Genomic DNA, 21,997 nt, shown 5'->3' on the forward strand with positions numbered 1-21,997 from the left:
TATGTGGTATGTATCAGTACTTCATTTCTTTTTAATCACCAAAGAACATTCCAGCGTATGGATGTTGGGGTGGTTTCTGGTCAGTTGGCACTTAGGAATAATGCTGCTATAGACATTTGTGAGGGAGTTACATTCCTTAGCAAGCACCCCACTTGATTAGGTCCCAGAGTTCCTGCTTCACACTTGGAGAAACACTAATTGGGGCCGTTAGTGCTTGGATCAGCTTCTCCCGCAGTCTGAAGTCCCTTATTCCACATCTCCTATGAGTGCTTCTCCAGCCTCTGCTGGAAGAATCATTGGTTTCGAGCAAGTAGTGACATAGTGCAAGTGATGTTCCAGAAATGGATTACATGGTCTGCATGTGTCTGGTAGAATGGACGGAGGGGGGGCCTCAGAGAGATGGTAGGCAGGATAAACTGCTTTCAGAGGTTTCCAGAAATCTAGAGGTGATTTAATTCCTGAGTGAGGGTGCTGTTGCTTGTGGTGGTAACAGAAAGGAAGGGTCAGGGATAACCTACTTCCATCAAAGGAAGAATGCTTTTAATAGTGGTGCTTTAAAAATAATCAGCAATTTATGTTTTTCACTGACTCAGACACAGTTCCGTCTAATTCTGACCTTATCTATTCCTATCATCCTGTTATTCCAAAGAACTGTATTTTTACTGACTGTTTGGGAGAGGAAATCCTGGGATCACTAACTGAAGGATATAGTGTAATAAAAAAAAATTGGGGTTGTGATACTTTTAGGCCTCTGGTATGTTAGAGATGTTTAGATTTTGTACAAGTCTGAGTCAGAACTGAACTTTTCAGGGTTCCGTTTTCGACTTAGGATTCTCTGATCTGTCGTGAAACTGAAAATGGCTTCTAGGAGGTTCACAGTCCGGGCATCAAGCTGGTCTGTCCAGCTGTGCCTAGAGTGAAGGGGAAATCACACCTGTGAGCTCTTGCAGGATTTTAGAATATGGGGCTCTCACAACCAGCGGCCCTGATAGGGAAGTCATAGAGTTGTGTTTTGTGTAATAGGATTGTCATTGAGCAGATATCCATTGTCTGTTTCTCATTTTTTCCATTAGATTCTTCAACAGATAAAGTGAGATTACCCCTAATATGCTCCGTGTTCTGTATATACCCCCCTCTGCCCCCAACAAAAGCATCATTAAAAAAAAATCAGAACATGTTGATAAAACTTCATCCTACCTTCTCACCATAATCACTGTGGACACCTTAGGGTATATTCTTTGATTTTTTTTTTCCTGTGTGAAAAATAAACATATTCCTAGTTTTGCACAAATACGACCAAGGCATAAACCTTGTATTTAACACGTGATCCCCTTGTGTTGTTATTTCTCTATAAACAGTGGGTTGTGAACGTTGTCTTTATTAACAGATCTTTTGTACAGCATTTAAAATTAGTCTTCTGTTGTATGATTGAGGTAGTTTCCAGTTTTTCATTCTTCTGTGCAGTGTTCAGACTTAGTACTAAGTTATTTTAGTTCACATCAGAGTCTTTGCCAGTTTGTGTCTCTGTTAATGATTTTCCGGGCATCATTACACCTAGATGCTTACGGATAAGTGTTTTGGGGCATAGTGCTATTGACCTTGATTCCTGGCATATACATCTGCTGAGAGGGTAGGGTAGGTTTATAGTTGTGAAGGAAGTATTATAAACAGTTAACTTAAAACATCCTACAGCTCTTAGGAGAGAATAAAACTTTTTACTTTTTAGAAACTTATATGTATATAAACATGGGAACAAATTGAATTTACAGTAATTCATGGGGATCATTCACTTCCTAATTCTGGTTAAATACTTGTACACAGTCTAAGAGTATTATGTCATTATGACCTGATACCTTCTAGAAAGAAGTTCTGCCTCTGGCTGTGCACTGGGTTATGTGAATGTTGGGCATATGGGTTAAATATGTTTCCCCTCCCCTGTCTTTCTGCCAAAGTCAAGGACCCTTGAAGAGGATTTTGCTACCATCTCTGAAAATGAGATTTTTAGGAACAAGTTCTTGCTTATTTCTTTAAAGTTGTCAATGTCATTGTTAGGATCATGAAGTATCTAGTAAAAAATAGGCAGATTGATCTGTGCTATGTGGATTGTTGCCCTCTGTATGAATTTCGTGGGGATAGAGAAAACTGAAACGAAACATCACCGTTTCAACAGTGGAGGTTTCTTGGTGATAGGATTATGAAGAATCAAAACTTTTCTTCCCGCTTTTCTATATTTCCAGATTCCTAGAGTGAACATGTGTTATATGTTATAATATATGGAGATGAGGGAATGAAAATATGGGACAAATATTTTTAGAAGGTTTCACATGAGGGAGGGTGCGGTGGCGAGAACCCACAAAGATAGGAGTGGGTAGTTACTTTTCCACTGAGGAGGAGGCTTGCCAAGCCTGAGGGAGCTCTCTGACTCCACCCTGTACTTTCCAGAGCCAGGGTTTTAGAAATCCTTTGTGCTAGTTAAGGACTAGCATAGTTAGCACAGCTAAGTAAGTATGTAACAGATTTCTATTATTAGTTTATCTTTGCTCAGTCTCATTTGATTGACAGAGTGTTCTCCACCCATAAAGTTTGATTTATTTTGGCAATTGGAAGAGGATTTTTTGGAGTGCTTGTTATCTAAAAAAAGTAAGACTGGGGAACCTGCCTTTTCCTTATTCCCTTTAAAAAAAAACAACAAAAACCCTAAAAAACCAAAAAACCCCCCCAAAACTGTTTGGGTTGGTCCTGGTGAGCATGCCTAATCTGGGGATTACGCAGCAAGCATGACCCGAGGGCTGGTTTTGTAAATGTTACCAAATCTGTTACTTAATCAACCGGAGATGTTCTTCCATTGTTGTGTCCCACAGTTAGGGTTGAATGGTGGAAACCAGTTCTGTGAGACTTGGCCAAACCCTTGTCCTTTAGGTCTTCGTTTTATGTTGGGTGGTGATTTGAATGTATTTCCATTACAGAAATGTAAACCATCACACGGAGCAAAATAAATGGAAATACACCACGTTTCTTTTTCTTTTTTTTTTTTTTAAAGAATTTATTTATTTATTTGACAGACAGAGATCACAAGTAGGCAGAGAGGCAGGCAGAGAGAGAGAGGAGGAAGCAGGCTCCCTGCTGAGCAGAGAGCCGGATGCGGGGCTCGATCCCAGGACCCTGGGATCATGACCTGAGCCGAAGGCAGAGGCTTTAACCCACTGAGCCACCCAGGCTCCCCATACACCACGTTTCTAAGAGTTGACTTTTATCATTATGAAAATTACAGTTGCTCATTGTAGGATGCTTTCAAAGCTATAATAAGTACAAAGAAAAAAAAATACAGAACTCATCATTTCATTATCCTAGGGTGTAACCAGTGTTAACAGTTTGGTTCTATTTCATTTCAATCTTTTTAAATAATTGGATGTTACATACATACTCTGACTAGGTAAATTTCTTTTTTTTTTCTTTTAAAGATTTTATTTATTTGATAGAGATTATAAGTAGTGAGAGAGGCAGGCAGAGAGAGAGGAGGAAGCAGGCTCCCTGCTGAGCAGAGAGCCCGATGTGGGGCTCGATCTCAGACCTCGAGATCATGACCGGAGCCAGAGGCAGAGGCTTTAACCCACTGAGCCACCCAGGAGCCCCTGACTAGGTAAATTTCACTTAACATTGGGTCGTGAGCATTTCCTCATGGTATTTCTGGTTTACTTCTGTTTTATAAAAGTGACTTCCTGCGGCTAGTAAGTGTTATTATTTATGGTTGGCATGGGTACAGATACCTTTTATTTTTCCGGTGGCTGCCTTAAATGTTACACTTTTAATACTTAATCCAGGTATGTGTTAATTGTGATCTTCTTTGTTGCTGGGCCCAAACGGATAGATTATTAGAGCTGGTGGGGACCTTGATCACAGAGTTTAGTCCTTTAATTAGAGAAATGAGAAAAACAATCCAGAAGAGTTGCCCTTTGCCCAATACCATTAAATTATTTAATGGTCTAAAAATACTACTGTAGGAAACAGCTGCTTACCACTTTTTTGCAGGTTGAGAAACTGGGGCAGTGAGAATTTAACGAACACATTTTTGAAAGAACCAGGTTGTGTTTTTTATGTAGTTATAAGTAGGAAAGAGAGCAGTTGTTTCCTATTGAATTGACAAAACCTCTCTATTAACTGTATTTTTCAGCCCCCACTTGGTGGATTTGATGGCTTATGTAAGTGGTCACCATTATTCGCTCACATATGCATCCAGAAGTCGTTACTGGTGTGATGCTGACCATGCCTGCTTTTCTGTGAGGCCTTAAATAATTATTTTTTCCTTTGCAGTTAACGAAAAATGGTCAGTATTTAAAGAAGCATAGTTTTCAGGGGAGATAAGGAAGTGATATTTGAAGTTTTGATATTTTAAGTTGTGTATTCAGTACAAACACTTCTCATAGGACTTTGAAAAGCGGTAGATTCTTAGAGTATTGTACAGCGTATATGAGAAAAAGATGTTACGGCCTTGTGATTTCTTTTTATTTAGTTTTACTTATTTTTTAAACAAAGTGATGTCCTGAGAGATTAGCTAAAAAAATGAAATGGAATCTGGGACCATTTTACTTTGACCTTAGGAAGAGCCCAGGGCAGTGATTGGGGACAACACCAGTTTTGTCCACCCCCTGGTGTAGGCAGTCAGGGCCTGTGAACACGGCTGGTTCACTGACCTGCTGCCTTGGAAAAGTCCTCTCTGGAACAACCAGAGGTGCTCTTAGCAAGGCCTGCTTCCTGTGTGAGTACCTATTGTGGAGCTCTCCGTTGAATGGGAGGTTTGTGAGAAGTGGTTTCCCACCAGCACACAATGCACCTCTCGGCAGTGTAAATACACATTCCACTTGGGGTCAGGCTAACAGTGACCGGCCAGAACGCCCCTGCACAGAAAGATCTTTTGGAGTTCCATTTATTTATAGTGGCCAGTGGAAAATTAATATACCCATTAAATCTATTTTTAAAAAATATAAGGGAAGTCTCTTATCTGGTATTGTTTGTTGAATGCAAATTAGTAGCTATGCTGTATTTGAGTTTTGTTAATTTGTTGCTCTAGGAGATGAATTTCACTGTCTTGCTGACTTGTCTGTATTTGAAACTTGAGTTTCTTGTTTTAAGAGTTCTACTTAGGCCACAGAAAACTTTTCTTTGGATTCTTTGAAAGATATCATAGGCTGTGGCAAAAGAAAATGTTAGTGACCCTAGAAAATACTAGATCAGGTTGTCTCTGGGTTTAGAGTGGGCTCATTGAGCAGTAAGTGAAGGTCTAGAGATCAGAATAGGTATGATTCTTACTTGAGAATGGCAACATACATTTTTTTTGTCTTTATTCCTGGACTTGATTTTTTTTTCTAACCATTTTAACTTTATTAATCAAACAAAACTAAAGGCAGCTGCTTTGTTCTTGTAGCTTACCTGACCATATACCAGGTAAGTGATTTTTGATGAGGACTTAGGTGAGAACTATGAATATACAGGTTCCATCAAAAATGGGTTATTTCAATCTCTAATAAAGTTAGGTAAATGAAATTTGAAAGAGAACAAATTAAATATTAGAAATCACAGAAGTCTCTCCCTCAAATATCAGGGGCCTCCTTTAACAGTCTTTAGTGTAGCTCATTTGCAATCATGAAAAATGCATCAAGATCACTCATTATTGCACAAGCCCCAAAGGAAAACTGAGGGAACTCATGGGTGATTTTCACAGCTCCATTGTAAAGTCCAAGATCAAAGGATGGTTATCTTCTTTAAACTGGACCTAGGATGCACACATAATGGTTGCCTTGGCCATTATTCTTCCAACTCCTTCCACAATTCCAAAGATTTCTTCAAGGGGCTCCATCAACTCAATGGTCCCAGATTTTCCTTCGCCATCTGGAAGAATAAATAGTTTTCCAGTAGGGTGTATCTTTCCAGCCTCCCTACAAAGCAGACTTGCCGATCAGTGAGCAAGCTGGCATGCTGGCGTGGATGTGTGACCTGGGCAGTCCGTCATGTCCACCATGATGGTTATGCCAGCTGATGACTTGCTTTGAATGCAGAGCGTGAGTCTGACCATAGATGTTGAACGGGAGTCCCATCTAGTGGGCGTGGGTTTTTTGGAGTCAGGTCCCCACCTGTTCCTGAACTCTGGTTTTGCTGATCAACCCCACAGGGTAGGACCTGGCCCTCAACATCCATTTTCTTACACCTCCAGCATACTGCTCTTACTTCCTTCAAGATTTTCCCAAATGAATTTGTTTCACCAAAGTGCTTTACAGAGTATAACATAAAGTCCTGGAGAGAGAAATCAATGCTAGAGTTTGGAGAGCTTTTCATTTGCATTAATACATTTTTTGTTCAGATTCTGTCAGGGGAATTATGGATATACAGAATATAAAATAGGGAGTGTAATCTTGGTCTCCTAGAGAGGGAATTTAAATTTTTCTTCTTTTAACCTTCAAGCAACTTAGTTTAGTGCATTGGTTCTCAAAGTGTGATGTGGGGGACCCTTGGGCATTCCTAAGACCCTTTTGTGAAGTTTGTGAAGTCATAACTATTAATAACCCTAAAATGTTACTTGTCTTTTTCATTCTCTGTGTTTCTGAGTTCTTTAGTCATATTAATGGAAACATTTTCTGGTGTGTTTTCATGCATTTTCCTATGGGGAAATATGAAAATTGGAGAGCACAGGTTTTATATCAGAGTTGAAATTTAAAATTATTTTGTTGGAAAAGTTTTGAAGCCTGTTAGCAGACTCCTCATATTTAGAATTTGCATGATTTCAGCCTAAAAGTATCTTACACAGAGCAGAACCTAGGTATGTATTCATTAAATAAATGAATGTAGCCCCCTTGCATTTTCTTAACAAATTGTATTATATAATTAATGATGTCCTCATTATTCAAAGGGAGTGTTTAGAATATAAGCAAGCACCGTGCATTCAGACATTTCGATTCATCCATTCGCACATAAACTGTGTGTGTACACCGGTCATTATTTTCACCTGTTAAAACCAGCCTCCTTAAGGCTCTGTGGTATGTGACAGGGCATTCCCCCCACCTCCTTGAAAAGCAGAAATTATTTTTTTCTAAAGAATTACATTTTTATAATTTAAAAAATGTTAGTCTGATTTAATAATGTGGTTTGCATATATTACCTCATTGAAATTTTATAAAAATGGACTAATCTAAAATAGTAAGTAGATTAGTAAGTAGTTGTTTCCTTACGGGAGTCTTTGCACCTGCTAATTTGTTTCTTTGCAAGTTTTGTCATTTCTTGTGAATTTTCTGTTTCAGTATATTATAAACCCCAAGAAACACCTGGTGTTTGCTTTGTGTTCCGTCACTTTAAGTGAAAATCAAAGCTGCTTATGAGAATGTCATCAGCTGTAGTGATTCTTCAAGCAACAACACCATGCTTATAAACTGATTTTCAGTGTATCCTATCCTATTCTCTCATTGACACCTACCCCCTTTCCCATAGAGGTGGAGAAAAGAATCGTATTTAAAAATATGTATATATGTGAACTGACATCTGCAGTTAGTAATGAAATGTCAGAAATCTTTGAAATACATATTTTAGCATAAATCTGACAAAACATTAATGATCTTGACGGTGCAGATTGTTTTCCTTATAATGGATGTTTTATGACATCTATAGGAGTAGACAAAACTGAGTTTGTGAAATAAACGTGGTTGAATTCTGTATGAGCTGATGAAAGCAATAATTTTAGTATCCTCCTGGCTGATCAGAAATGAAGACTGAGGTGTAAGGGGCATGTTTTGAAGATAAATTCATCTTCTGGAACACTTAAGACTAGAAAAGAGAGGCCACAGCTGGGAAACCAAATTTAGACCCTGGAGCTTATCGCAGATGAAAGATTGCATAGAGCAGGGAGGTCTGCTGACTTCGTGTTGTTTCATCAGAAGTGTCAGTGTGGATTACGTTTTTGTTACTGAGTATAACGTTTCACTGTAATGCTGTTTAGCCCCATGCCTGTGTTTTTAGAATCCTAGGATCCTAGTTCAGTGCCTGGCATATAGTGGCACTCAGTAAATATTTGTTCCAACAATGGATGATAGTTTCTGTTCACGTCCTTTGGTTTGATGCTGTTTTAGAAGGTACCTTTCAACTAAGTTCTTGTGAGATAATAAAAAATACTAGAATCTTGAAACCCTTGGTAGCAGAGGCCTTGTTCTAGCAGCCTCCTCAGTGACTCGCTGAGCTGCCTTCTTCCTTTGTGAGTAATTTTGCTTTTGTAAAAATCCCCATGGAGGATAGATCCCTTTAGGAGCTTAAAGTCTGGTTTATGCAGGTTTGTTTTCCTCCCTGGTTAGTTTCTAACCATCTAGACCACATGATGATACAGTGAATTAGCTTAACCTTCCTTAAGCTGCTTTAAAAAAGGTTCTATAAATTGTTAAATCTGCACCTGGGTAAGGATACCTGAAAAACTCTGATAGGAAAGAAATGTACTTTTATCAGGTTTCTTTGACAGTTAATTTTTGAATTTTTGTATCGTGTGCTTGTTCAGTTTAAAAAAAAAGTGGGGGGAAAAGAAAGGAAGTAAAGTTGACACACAGCCTGTCAGTTGCAGGTGCACAACAGCAACTCAACTATGATGGACATTGGGAAAGACACACCATGATCATGTTTTACCGAAATTTTAAAACCACTGACCTATGAATTCTTCATCAGCATTTCTCTTTTTGCCTTGGTTGTGAGATTCTTGAATGTTATCAGTTGGTTAAGAGAGCAAGGACTCCTTACCGTCACTTTCTGTTGAGTCTCCTTGGGCCACTTCCTTGATGTTCGCTCCTACTTCAGGTGAATAGCGTGAGGCCGGGTGAGAATGGGTGCCGTCACCCTAGCGGGCTGAAGGAAGAGCTTCAGAACTCTTCTCACTTTTTCCAGAAGCAGTCAGTCATTTGTTGCTTAACACTTACTTCCCCCCAAATAAAGGGTGTTATGTGTGGCTGTTAGGTACTCAGTGGTTGCAGGAAAGGGAATTTAATTCATGATACGTATCTTAAAAACAGTAATAGTACATAGTGGGTTTTTTAAAAGGGGAATCTAGAAGTTGTGTGAAGGAACCCATATTACCGATGAAGAAACTGAGACATGGAGAGCCCATGCAGGAATACTTGGAACCACATACCACAACAGCGCTGTGGGGGTTCCAGGCAGATGGTTGTGCCTGAGGGCTGGGGAAGGAGGGAGATTCTGGTTCTGGGAAGGAGTGAATGTCTTCTGACTTCCCCTCTCATCTCTTGCTACCTTCTTATGCTGCTGGGAGTGAGTATATGGGGGTGGACATGAGGGTGGGAAGGCCTCAATATGGAGGGGGGTGGCTTGAGAAATGACCTTTCCATTCTTGGACTGGAGTTTTCTAGACTTTTCTTCAATGTCCTACAGAAAAAGATAGAAAGAAGCAGCCATGCAAGTCCAAATGACAATGAAAAGGCAATTTTTCAGTTACTCTCATCCATGGGTCAAGTCTGTGGGACAGTTGGCTTGGATATATGTACAGATAAGTGCTCAGAGCTTTGCAATGTTTCCTTGTAGGTGCTGGACTGTCCTCCTTGGGATGTCACATTTACTGTGCTCAGTGTAGCTGGAGTCAAGGTGTTCTAATAAAAACGTCTAATTACACCTGTAAACTTCTTCAAACATCATTTAAAAACAATGAAGGAAGCAAACAAAGATTTGGTCAACTTTTTTGGTAGGCGGGGTCCCTTTCCTTTTAGTTAACATTTGCAGAACTGAGCCTGTGGATCTCAGGTCCAGATACTGTAAATATACAGTGACGTAATTTTTTTTTTCCCTTCAGGTTTTAGGTGTCCTTAAAGATTTGGAACATCCTGAGGGCGGGGTGCTATGGAAGCAATATCTCTGGAGAACTAGAAGAGTAGCCTCAGATTATTCCAATGTTTGCCTCTAAACCTTAGATCTATAGTCTTCTCCCCCCACTGAACGCAGTGCCTTCTGTATAGTCATTTTGCCTTCAGATGTGGCTGTGCCTTGGCGTTTAAGCAAAGGCCAATTGAAAGCACACCACAGAAGCATCTAGGTCTTCTTGAAGGCAAGGCCTGTCCGTAAGATTACTTGGCACCCATCCCCCTTCCCCAGATCGCCGTGGACCATTCTTTTTCACTTGTTGAATCGAACCATTATTTATTTTAATACCAGGGCGAGTGGTGGCAGTGGTAGTGTTTTTCATTTGACCAGGATTTCTTTGTAGATTTAAACAGTGCACCTCAATATCCTGTGTTTATTTTTATTTTTTTATTATTATTATTTATTTTTTTGTAAAGATTTTATTTACTTGTCAGAGAAATTACAAGTAGGCAGAAAGGCAGGCAGAGGGGGGGAAGCAGGCTCCCTGCTGAGCAGAGAGCCCGATGCGGGGCTCAATCCCAGGACCCTGAGACCATGACCTGAGCCAGAGGCAGAGGCTTAACCCACTGAGCCACCCAGGCACCCCAGTATCCTGTGTTTATAATGGGAGGCAAAAGGCAAGAGTGTTTTTAAGGTTGAGAACTTTTTTAGACAACTGTGATTTAACTTTGCTAATGAACCCATATCAGACAAGAAGACAAATTCCAGACGATCTGTGCCTCAACCAACCAGCTGGGTGCATACCTCCAGGTCCTGCTCATGTCTCAAGAGGTTTTTCTGCATGAACAGTTAGCACCACTCCTTCTTTCATTCAAGTGGCAAGCCATGGCAAGAGTCTTTCTTCCACAGCTGTGCGGAACTCAGCTGTAAAATTAGATTTCGTTGGCATACAAACACCGTGATTACCATCACTCTTTGCTCAATACATTCTTTTTCCAGCATTTTACTTAGATTCTTCTTCTCTTTTATGCATAAGGCTCAGGTTCTACTTTTACGAGTAAGGGTAACTATAGGTTTTCAGGGTTTCAAGTAAACCTCTCCTAGCTTGAGTTTAATCTGTATGAAGTCGGCAGCGGTGTTTGAAACATGGTCTGTTAAGAGCAGAAAGGAACCTTAAAGGCTAATCTATAATCTTGTCATTTTATAAAAGAAGAAATTAAGTCAAGTTCAGAGTACATGGGCAAACTGTGGATTAGGACTCGGATTTGGCGCTACCCAGTCTTGGGGTTGCTCTAGTAGAAAGCTATTTACCATAGCATGCTGGTTCTTTGAACTCTCGATTGCGGAGGGGCTGTGAAAATTTCCGATAAAAATCCTTAGTCCCTTTCTGTAGCCTCTCCCCTTGCCCAGTCTCATTTGATTTACTAAAAAACAAAGGGGAATGTTTGCCTGTACCCAAGTACCTTTCCAGCCCACAGAGCATGGGAGAGGTGAGCACAAGAAGAAGCCCTCAGACTACTTCGTGTGCAGGTTCCTAAATGGCCCCACGCTAATCTGCGTGGGCAGAAGCGGGCACAGGGCACTGGCTTCTGGTTGTCTCCAATGGAGAGCCAAACCCTGCTCTCCTAGTCACGGGGAAGTGGCCAGAACAGATGTGTGTGGATTTTGAGCAGCAGTTCTTCCTCCGTTTCAGAGGTAGAGATGATTGTACAGTGTTTGTTTTGTTTGAATCATTTTTTTCCCCTATTGTTGCTGTTTCCATAGTTATTACTAGAAAGCTGTTTCTCGTTTTGCTCAGAAGGCTAGAAAGGACAACCATTTTCAGAGTTTCAAATCAGTGTGGAGCAGTAAAGAGAGAGTTATTTCTCATGAGGAAAATAGCAAAGGATACTGTGGCATCACATAAGTTGTTGGAATGTGTACAGCTAACTTTTGTCGCTTCTCTCCCCTCATTTCTTCAGGTCTCTCCCTCCTTCCTCTTTGTCTTTCTAAGTCTTGCTAATAAAGCTTACCAAGGAAGACCACACTTAAGGAATTGCCAGTCTTTGTGACTGATGGCATACGTCCATAAAGTCGGGTATGAGAGGAGGTTCATGAACATAGTTGTTTCTTCTTTCGTATGCTTTATGATTCTCTGTCAAAAATTTGGCTTTTCTGCATTTTTATTTGTTACTACAGCCGTGGCACAAACAAGTATAAGTCAGCTGCACAAACGTTTGTCATAATCAATTTTTATTAGACTTGGGTTTTATATTGGAAGCCATTTAGAAACTTGTAACCACTCATAAAGCATTAGCTACTTGATAGTTACATTGTTTTAAAAGAGAATACAGTAATTTCTTAGTAACCTCTCAAACCCCTTTACCCAAACACAACCCAGCAAAGAAAAACTGCCAGCTTCTGTGATTGAAAAGTTTGTCCTGTTGTCTTTTTGACTACTGCTGGTTTTTTTTTTTTCATATTTTGTTTTTTGTATTTTTTTGGCTTTGCAACAGGAAAAAAAGGTTTTTTTAAACTTTATGTATTTTTTTCTTATTATTGTTACATAAATCGCTAGAAAATTTCTCTGGTACATTTGTGACAATTCTGATACAGGGCTGGCAATCAGGTCTCACTATTAGAAGTCAGTTGGTATTTTTAGCAGAGAAGGAAACTTTCTTGAAGTATGAATCCAGCTTTGATTTTGCTAATGTGCCCATGAGGATATTTTTCTCAGGCTGTAGAACCAGCAAGTTGCAAGCAAAATGTTTACATGCTGTTTAGTTTATGTGACTGTGATGGGTTACCTTGTATTTTATTGGAAAAGATACAGATTTTTTGGAATCATAGTTACCTTTGAGTGGTATGAATTTTTTATGTATTAACATATATTAGATGACTTATTTGCCCTGTTGCTTTATAAGAGGTTCCTGTCATTGATGTGTTTCTGTCAATTTCCCTTTCAACAAGGAACCCATTTGGTTTTTGAAAGTGCATTTTATTTTTATTTTTATTTTTTAAAGATATTATTTATTTATTTGACAGACAGATTACAAGTAGGCAAGAGAGGCAGGCAGGGAGAGAGAGGAGGAAGCAGGCTCTCCACCGACCAGAGAGCCCGATGTGGGGCTCGATCCCAGGACCCTGGAATCGTGACCTGAGCCGAAGGCAGAGGCTTTAACCCAACTGAGCCACCCAGGCGCCCCTGAAAGTGCATTTTAAACTGCAGAATGGAAGCAAAAAGTCAACACTGATCATGTGCAGTCTTCTTATCGGTTCCCTAACTGCAGCTGCTTTTCTAGACACTTCCCTGGGATAGTCTAGAAGTCAGTCAAAAAGCACATCAGAGTGTAGGTAAAGTGAGCTTGGGAGCCGGTGCCTGTGCCCTGACTGGATTTAACTCAGAGACTCAGGTCCATATCCTGCAGCCGGGCTGCCCTTGGGTTCTGATGGTTGTACTTCGTTCCTTTTTGTGTTGTGACGTTTCTTTTTCTCTTGTCATCTGAAACTAATTTGGGTACTGCACTGCTAATTTACATCTTGAATTAATGTAAGGAAATTTGGGTCATTGGCCCACGGAGTGAGGGACCAGGACGTTTTGTTATTAATTTGAAGGCCAGGTCCACCGACTTAAAACTCTCCCAGCAGTGATTAGGGCTTTAGTTTTTTTTTCAAGTGAGAAAAGCTTCCCAGTATATAATTGCTTTCTCTGGCCTTTGGAAATGGATCTGCGGTTCTCTCCTGAGAATCAGGTTTTTCATGAATTTGGCCAGTATGTTTCTTGGTATAGGCTGGGGCCAAAATACCATGGAAAACCTTTTTAGACTTGGAGAAGCAACATAAGAGGAAAAAGTAGTAGGCCAGTTGCCTAGAGTAATGTAAAAACTGAAGACCTTTTGTAATATTCATTTAAAATAAGGTGTTTTTTAAAAGCTTTGCGACATATGTTTGGACAGAGCGAAATGTCTTACTAACAGTGAGGATCTGTTCATTTTGTTTCCCAGAGTGCCCAGCCCCCACCACTGCTGTTAGCTCTCGAGGGACTTCTTCCCTAAGTCCCTTAGTGCTGGGCCTCGCTAGCAGGTACTGAAGGTGGCAAGGAGAGGGGGAAGGTAACCACAAGTGCTCACGTGACATCCCTCCCCTGTCAGTCAGAAGGCTAGAACTGGCCAGGCATGAAGCACTTGTGGTTTTAGTGTTAGGATGTGTGGTTAGGGGGAGAGGTGGTGAAGGCCTGTGGTTGTTACCCAATTCTTTGAAATGGAAGTATGGGTAAGAACACAGTGAAGACAAGGAGCGAGACCTTGGAGCTGTGGGGGTGGGGTGGGGGAAGTAGAGAGGGTTAAAAGAGTGTTGCAGCAGGGGTCCTCTGTGGTTCTCTGTTTTCCATTTTTTAATCCATATTAGTTTTGCAGCACAATTTTATTCTTCATGTGTGAAGGGTAGTGGTCTAAAGGGTGGGGTCCTTGCAAGAACTTGGTTATGTGTGAGGGGGAGAGAGTGAATGTGGCACAGCCTTGAATAAAACAACGTGAGTTCTGGGACCCCTTTGGACAGCTCAGATACACACCTGTCCTGGGGAGAAGGAACCCAGACCAAGAAAATAAGTGTTTTTTGTTTTCATTTTTTTATTTGACAGAGAGAGAGAGAGAGAGAGAGAGAGAGAAGCAGCAAGAGCAGAAACAAGCAGGGGCAGTGGGAAAGGGAAAACAGGCTTCCCACTAGGCAGGAAGCCTGACACGAGGCTCCATCCCAGGACCCTGGGATCATGACCTGAGCTGAAGGCAGATGCTTAACCATCTGAGCCACCCAGGAGCTCCGGAAAATAAGTGTTTTGTCAGGGTGGTTTCTCCCGAGACTTTCTGACTCTAAGAAAAAACAGGCATAGCTCAGTTTTCTGGAGGTTACCCATCTGACCATTCAGCTTCCCTTAGAGCTGATAATCAGCAAATGATCAAGGAAGATGGTTGAAGACACATCTGGGAGCTTCAGTGACCCCACAAGGACCCTTCCCCTTACGTATGTACATGACTAGCCCTCTGGTTTCTTAGCCCAAGGAAGATGTAAGACAGCAAGTTTAGGATATGGTGCTGAAATGCGAGGGGGTTTGGTGTGTGGCTCGCAGTATTGCCTCATGAGAAAGAGGAGAAAACCAACAATTACCCATAGGATCTTGAAGTAGGGGTGAATTTCTCCGGATGTGTAAGGTCAGAATGCCTCAGTAACTCCTTAACACATCACCTGTGACTAAACACAGTATCGTTGGGAACAATAACCCCACATCCCTAAGAAGTCAAGGTACGGCCAGCCTGCGCTTTAAAGAGGGGAATGTGTCATTCCTGTCCACAGTCATTACAGATAAAGTAAGTTTTGTTCCTTAAGGTTAACTGGATAATAAGGCTTCCACACTTACTGCTTCATCTCTGACGCTAAATTGTTTGTATTTCATGTGTTCCACGATCATTTTAAGGGACAACTTGGCAGGCCATTGCCTTGCTAAATAGCTGGGCATTATCTTGCTTAGAGATAACTTACTGACTTTTTTCATTATATCTCTTGCATTCCAGTCAAGTGAAACTATTGTGTATGTATGGGCAGAGAGCCTAGAAATGGGAATTTAAATACTGCTGGCTGCAAGTACCTCCCCACCTAGATGAATCTTTTTTTTTTTTAATTTTATTTAATTTTATTTTTTTCAGTGTTCCAAAATTCTTTGTTTATGCACCACACCCAGTACTCTATGCAGTATGTGCCTTCTATAATACCCACCACCAGGCTCACCCAAACCCCCCACACCCCCGTCCCAAACCCTCAGTTTGTTTCTCAGATGAATCTTTTACCTGATACTCCACTGGGGATAAAGTTTGGTTTACCTCTGATAAAACTCTTAGGGATTAGAAAAACAGGCCTTGGATTTTAGCAAGCCAGTGGCCTAGGGACAAGAGGATCAGCAGCTTTGGTTATGGAGAAGCAAGGCTCTCTGCCCGGCCTCATGGTGGCTTTTGTTCCCTTTATTCATTCTTCAGTTTCCTCCATGATTAACTGTGGTTGAGTTTAGGCATTAGGAGTGTGGGGTGTTTATAAATTCACACTGATGGCTGTCCGAGTGATTGTCACATAGTTGACTTTCTTTCAAGTTCAGTTCCCCAGTTCCCTGTGTCCTCCCTTCCCCCTTCCCAGCCCCCCTCCCAGTAATCTGAAATAATCACTATACATCCGCGAGGTAGACAGTCATCAGCGAGGTAGATAATCCCTTGTAGTAGGGGGGAAAAAAGGATTCAGGCATCTTTTTTCTTTATAGAATGGCTGCATTACCCAAAGTTGCCTGTACAGTTTTCAAAAGCAAATACAATTATAATTATCTCTTTTCCCCAGTGGACTTGGTTTCGTTGGGTGTTTTTGTAACTCTGTGTGGGTCCCCTACTCTCCCATTCTCCATCTATAGGACCTTTTAGGCCTCAGGTCTAGCCCCTTATCCCACAGTTGCAGTGCCTGGAGTTTAACTCCATAATTTGGACCTGACATCTGTGGTTAAGAATGTTCCTATTAATAGCAAGTGCCATGGGTTAACTTGGCACCAACCAGAAGTTTTCTTAAATTGGAATTGTCACTGTTAGATACAATGTTGGCCTTGAGATATTCTTGTATTAAGGACAGGGGACCAGGAATGCCTGAATTTGGTTTCAGATTACAGCTATCTTCTGCTTCCCAGTACCTGCAGAAACAAGAGACAATGAGAAGCAGGTTGATGGGATTTGAGTCTCAAACCCCAGTACTGAAAAATCAGGCAGCTGGGTTGGACCATGTGGAGAGGAGCCCACAGCCCAAAGCAGGTCCTGACTGAGGACCTCAGTCCTTTGCACTACCCCCTCCCCATTCATTATATAACATTCTCTGGCCTAATGGAAGGACCTAGAGTAGGGGCTGAAAGGACCTAGGGACAAGTCCCTGAAGTCGATTTGCTCCAGCTGCCCCTCTTGGGAAGAGAAAAGAGGGACAGATTCCGTCCTTGGGTTTGTCTGTGAGATGAAGGCTGGGACTGCTCCTGTGGCAAAGGGCTTTGGCCCCTCTCTGGGGGGAGGGGGAGAAGAGGGAGCCATAATCCCCGCACCAGGACCTCCCCAGCACAGTGCCTTGGGACTCTCCTGGGGAGGAGCGAGGAAAAGGTGGGAGAGAGAGCTGCTTCACCCCGAGGTTTTACATACTCAGACCCCTGATGTAAATGACTGTCCTGTTTATCCAGCCTGCAATTTGGAAGAAACATGAAATAAAACATTCCACTTAAGAAGCAAGCCTGTGTAATACCGGCAGTCTGAGGAAAGTAGCTGTCCTATCCTTATGCACTGGGAGGATTAAATATATTAGAAATACAATTGAAATAGACATCAGTTCTCCCTCATTCGACCTACTCAATCAAACAGTGATGTCATGATCGTGTCAATGGAATTATCTTAGTTAATTTTATTGTGCAAGAATCTGTTTCCTTCATCAGGATAAACTATTGGGCTTTGGGTTTCGTACTTTTATTTGCTTAGGAACTGAGTAATTGCCTCATAAAAACAGCAGGATGGTACTATTAACGCTGAATTATAAGACCTGTTATTATAGAATGTGCTTCCCTAGTTGGGACAAGACTTCGTTGTTTGGTGCTTGAAATAATTAGTTTCTCTGAATGGGGTTATAATGAACAGTATAAAATTTTACCTTTTTAAAATAAAAAAGTTTACAGTCTCTTGGGTGGCTTTTATACATCATTTGATACTTCCAGGGAAGGAGTTTCTTTTGGGTGGGATTGCAGGAGAGGGAAGTATATTTAATGTTCAGAATGGAGGGGTTTAAGAATGAGAAAAATACTCTATTTCTGTCACACCTGAGACAACTTTGAGATAATTGTTAAAGGATTTACCCTACTGTTTTGCCTGATTTGGACATTGGGGGTTCCCAGTTGTGACTTGGATTAAAGGATTCATTGATCAGATATCCTTGATTTGATATTTGGAGGGACTTCATTATAAGTGATAAATGTGCATGTCCGTTTGTTCCTGAACAGATTTAAAATGTGTGTCTTTGTTTTCTCTTCTTTGCACATGATATTAAACTTCTTATGCCATAATTTTTTAGGCATAAGTGAAGGATATGTAAGTACTTCTTAAAGAACAAGTTATAACTTTATTTTTATTTTTTAAAAGATTTTCTTTATTTATTTGAGAGAGACAGGAAGAATGAGTGGTGGGGAGGGGCAGAGGGAGAGAGAGAGAAGCAGACTCTCTGCTGAGCAGGAAGCCGAAGGTGGGGTTTGATCTCAGGACCCAGGGATCACGATCTGAGCTGAAGGCAGACTTAACCGACTGGGCACCCAGGCACCCCAGCAAGTTACAATTTTAAATAGGAATTTGTTGTTATTTTCCCACTGTTGAATTGGAAAGGTAGTTTTTGGTAGCAGGTACCATTTTGGAATGACAGTGGCTTTGTGCTGTCTTGAATACTTGCATGAAAATCATTTTTTCCATGGAAGCAAGGTGGTTTGCTTTTCAGCCCTACTCTGCACAAGGTGCCATGGGTTCTGTCTGAGATATAGGGGAGTTCAAGATCTGCACAGTGATGAAGACATAAATGCATAGCATGTTAAAGTCAATTCAAGGAAATGACAGGAGAGAGATAATTAGAACCTGATTAATTACCAAATTAGTGGCAGGGTCAGAAATTGCAACAATTGCAGTGTAAGCTTTGTTAACTTGCTTGGATTAACTGCTTACGAACAGAATTTTGATCCTAATGAAAAGGAACACCTGTTTTTGTAGGTCATCCTCTTTGGCCTTATTTTCTGTAATTAAAGATAATGATACCACCAGTTTTTGTTTGACACTTGACCTTCTCACAGTATTGTCTCATTTTAGCCCCAGAAAGATCCCTGGGGTAGGGTAGTTACAATTACTCATATATTTAAAAAATTTATAACTAAACGACAAAGTCTGGGTCTGGGAGGTTATGTTCACAGGGCTGCTTGGAGACTCAGGTTGGTGGTCTCCTAGTTCCAGCCATTTTCTTGCTTTGGCTCTACCCCTCCTTGGGGCCTGGCACAATAACACCGCACTATAGGATTAGAATGATTTGACTTTCAGCTGACTTCCTGATGGTGCACTTAAATTGCTGATGTTGTTCTAGGTGACTTTTCGAGGTCCTGGGTCCTTTTTAAAAAATGGTGGTTCTCTTGCAGGAAGCCGGTTGAGGGAAATTCTCCATGAATGTACGTCACAATGATGATGACCGACCAAATCCCTCTGGAACTGCCACCATTGCTGAATGGAGAGGTAGCCATGATGCCTCACTTGGTGAATGGAGACGCGGCTCAGCAGGTTGGTGTAGTAAGAGGGAAATTTAAGTCCCAACTGTCTAAGTGGAAACCATTAACCCGGTCCTTGTTCTGGTTTGAGATGTAAAGGTCTGTGATTGTGAACATTAATAGTTCCAGAGGTAAGTGTTTTTGCTGTGGAAGTAGTAATGATTTTTAAGAATATCCGATTATGGCTTTTGATAACAGCAAATCTTACCTCATTCAGTTGGTATTGCTGCTGAAGCATCAGAAAAATGTCTGATTTTTAAATGAATCATTTTGAAAATATGTACTAGTCTTTGGAAGAAAATGTCTGTTTATTCAGGTCCTGTGTTGTGCTTGACTGGTTGGCCTGGATGGCCAGAGCAAGACACTCTGAGGGTGAGTCAGGTTTTGATCTCACATGGTGGTGGTGGGGAGGTGACCTCGGCAAGATGCACAGGTCCACGCGAACCCACCCCAGCTCCTAGAGCGGACCAAGTGGAGAGTTCCAAGTGGAGAGTCTGCTTCCCAGAAAGTGACGGTACTTATTCTCTGTCAGTATTACTGAATATCGCCAAATAGTAAAGATATTGCAGACTCATTCATGTAGCACTTGGGAAGAAATTTAAATGGAAAATAAAACTTTAAAAAAATCATTAGATGAACTGTTCTGATATGATTTTTTTTAGTGACTGAGAAAATAGGGTTTGCTCAGTCTTCTACTAAATAAATACCCTTTTGTCTTTGCACAGTTCTTCAGGAGCATGAAAGTAAAAAAAGTCTTTGTCTTAGGAAAAGTAGGATTGGGAACAATTGTGTGAAAAATGTTTGCCCAGACTTGATCAGTAACTCAGATAAGTTAATCAGCCGTTCCTTTAATGTCCGTATGTGCTTGCCACGCCCCCCCATCTGAATCTGTTATAGTACGTGAACAGCCTTTATCCATCACAGTCCATTCATACTTTGCCTCTATTGGATCTTACTTTGCTGCCTAATTTATTTATATTACTTTACTGTGCTTTAGACCGTAAACCTTTCAAGAACAAAGAATATCTAATGGGTGTTCAGTAAATGTTTGTTGGTTGGATGAACTTCACCTCTTCTCACCACTGATACAAGCACTTCCCTTCCTGACTCAGTCTCTCTCTCTCTCTCTCTCTCTCTCTCTCTCTCTCTGTGCTGGATCATTTCCACCAGACATCCTGTAGTATCTTTTACCTCAAACCCACAAACAACTCCCCAGCACAACAAGATCCTCTCTCTTGACTCCACATCCCTGTGGAGTTACCACTTCCTGTCTGCCTCCCTGACAGTAGGTGTTCTTTAAGTAGAGCCTCATCTTCCTTTGCCCTGTGGCTCTTCAAGCCCGGAGTCTTCACTTGCATCTCTCGTCCTCTTCTCCCAAGCCTCTCAGCAAGGCCTGTTGGCTTCATCTCAGGAACATGTGCTGAAACCATAATTTGCCACATCTACTTCATTGCTGCTACCGCCACTGGACTCCAAGCCGGCATCTCTCACCGGGGTAGGGCATTCCTTCTCACTGGCCTCTCTGCTTTCCCTTTTGCCCCAGCAGAAAGTATTTGCCACACAGCAGTCGTTTGAGAGAGTTTCCCAAAACACCCACATCAGGGGTGCCTGGGTGGCTCAGTCAGTTGAGTGACCGACTCTTGATTTCAGCTCAGGTCATGATCTCAGGGTCGTGAGATTGAGCCTGGTGTGAGGCTCTGTGCTCACCGTGGAGTCTGCTTGAGATTCTTTCTCCCTCTCCGTCTGCCCTTTCCCCTGCTTGCACATGTGCAAGAGAGAGAAACTTGAAAAACACCCACGTCATGTCAGTGCCCCGCTCAGAGCTGCCCTATAACACCTGGAATAACATCGCAGTGCAGGGCGGAGGCCTGTCAGCCCTCCAGGTGTAGCCCTTGCCCTCTTCATCGTGCTCCCCATGCTCTGCTCACGGGAGGGTTTCCAAAGTACAAGGGATCATTTTAGGTGTCTGGTCTCCCTTTTCACTAATTAAAAGGCTGAAAAAACCAAGATATTCAGATGTGACTTAACTTGGGAGGCATCGTGGGACTCCGCTCAGTCACCTAATTCCCGTTCGCGTAGGTATTTGGAGACCCGAGGCCACGTGTCCACGTCACTGTGCGCCATTTTTGTGTTTTGGTGATTTGTTCCTCAGTGCTATAGTTCAGTTTGCACAGAACACCCTTTTGTAGTTTATGATCTCTAACACACCAAATCCTTAGTTACGGAATTTTTGAATTCTTTCTTCACACATAAACTTTCTTGCACCTAGAAATGACCAAAGCCTGAGAAAAGAGTATTGACATCCTCAGGCCATGCGGCATTTCACTGCTCTGTACATCTACCTCAGCTCTGAGGAGAAGCTGCTTAATAATTTGGATTACTAAGATCACGTTTTTATTGTATCTGTAAAGCCAGGAATGGGAAAATCTAATTCATTTTTTTTCTGCACTGTCAAATATCAAGCTTTCTCAAACTGGGGCTATATTTACTCTAAAAATTATCTTTGGAACGAAATGTTTTAGGCTTTCTAATTAGCAGGTATGGTTGTGCTCACAGCATTAACATTTACAGGTTATATGGGCCAAGCTGTTGATTGGCATGAACCCTGAGTTTCTTTTAATGGGACATGCTTGTTAAGTGGGCAGAGTGTGTGAAATCTCCCTCCTTGCAGGATCAACCCAAGATTTATCATGCCTTGAGGTTACCTCTGTGTCACTGTGGCTCAGTCTAGGCAGTGGCCTTTGTGCCTGACATCTTTCTTCCTCTTTCTGCCCCCAGAGTCTCCCATCTGTGTCTCCCTCCTTTCTTGAAGCCTCTGCTCTTTCCTTTGGGCCGTAACATTTA

The 21,997-nt window shown here is 41.5% G+C and overlaps 1 protein-coding gene and 1 pseudogene across 2 annotated transcripts in view; one reads left to right on the forward strand and one right to left on the reverse strand.

The window, feature by feature from the left end:
- The window catches only part of FNDC3B (fibronectin type III domain containing 3B), a 344,111-nt gene that overhangs the window by 55,647 nt on the left and 266,467 nt on the right, over positions 1-21,997 (forward strand). Inside the window, exon 2 of the mRNA XM_080808436.1 lies at positions 19,028-19,166. Coding sequence (XP_080664562.1) covers positions 19,056-19,166 — 111 coding nt within the window. The 5' untranslated portion in view covers positions 19,028-19,055. The remainder of the gene's footprint in view (positions 1-19,027; positions 19,167-21,997) is intronic.
- Positions 5,666-6,016, reverse strand: LOC308353700 (replication protein A 14 kDa subunit-like; annotated as a pseudogene). Its single transcript has one exon. The product of its transcript is annotated as a replication protein A 14 kDa subunit-like (transcript).

Source organism: Martes martes (genome assembly GCF_963455335.1).
Source record: "Martes martes genome assembly, chromosome: 1".
NCBI lineage: Eukaryota > Metazoa > Chordata > Mammalia > Carnivora > Mustelidae > Martes > Martes martes.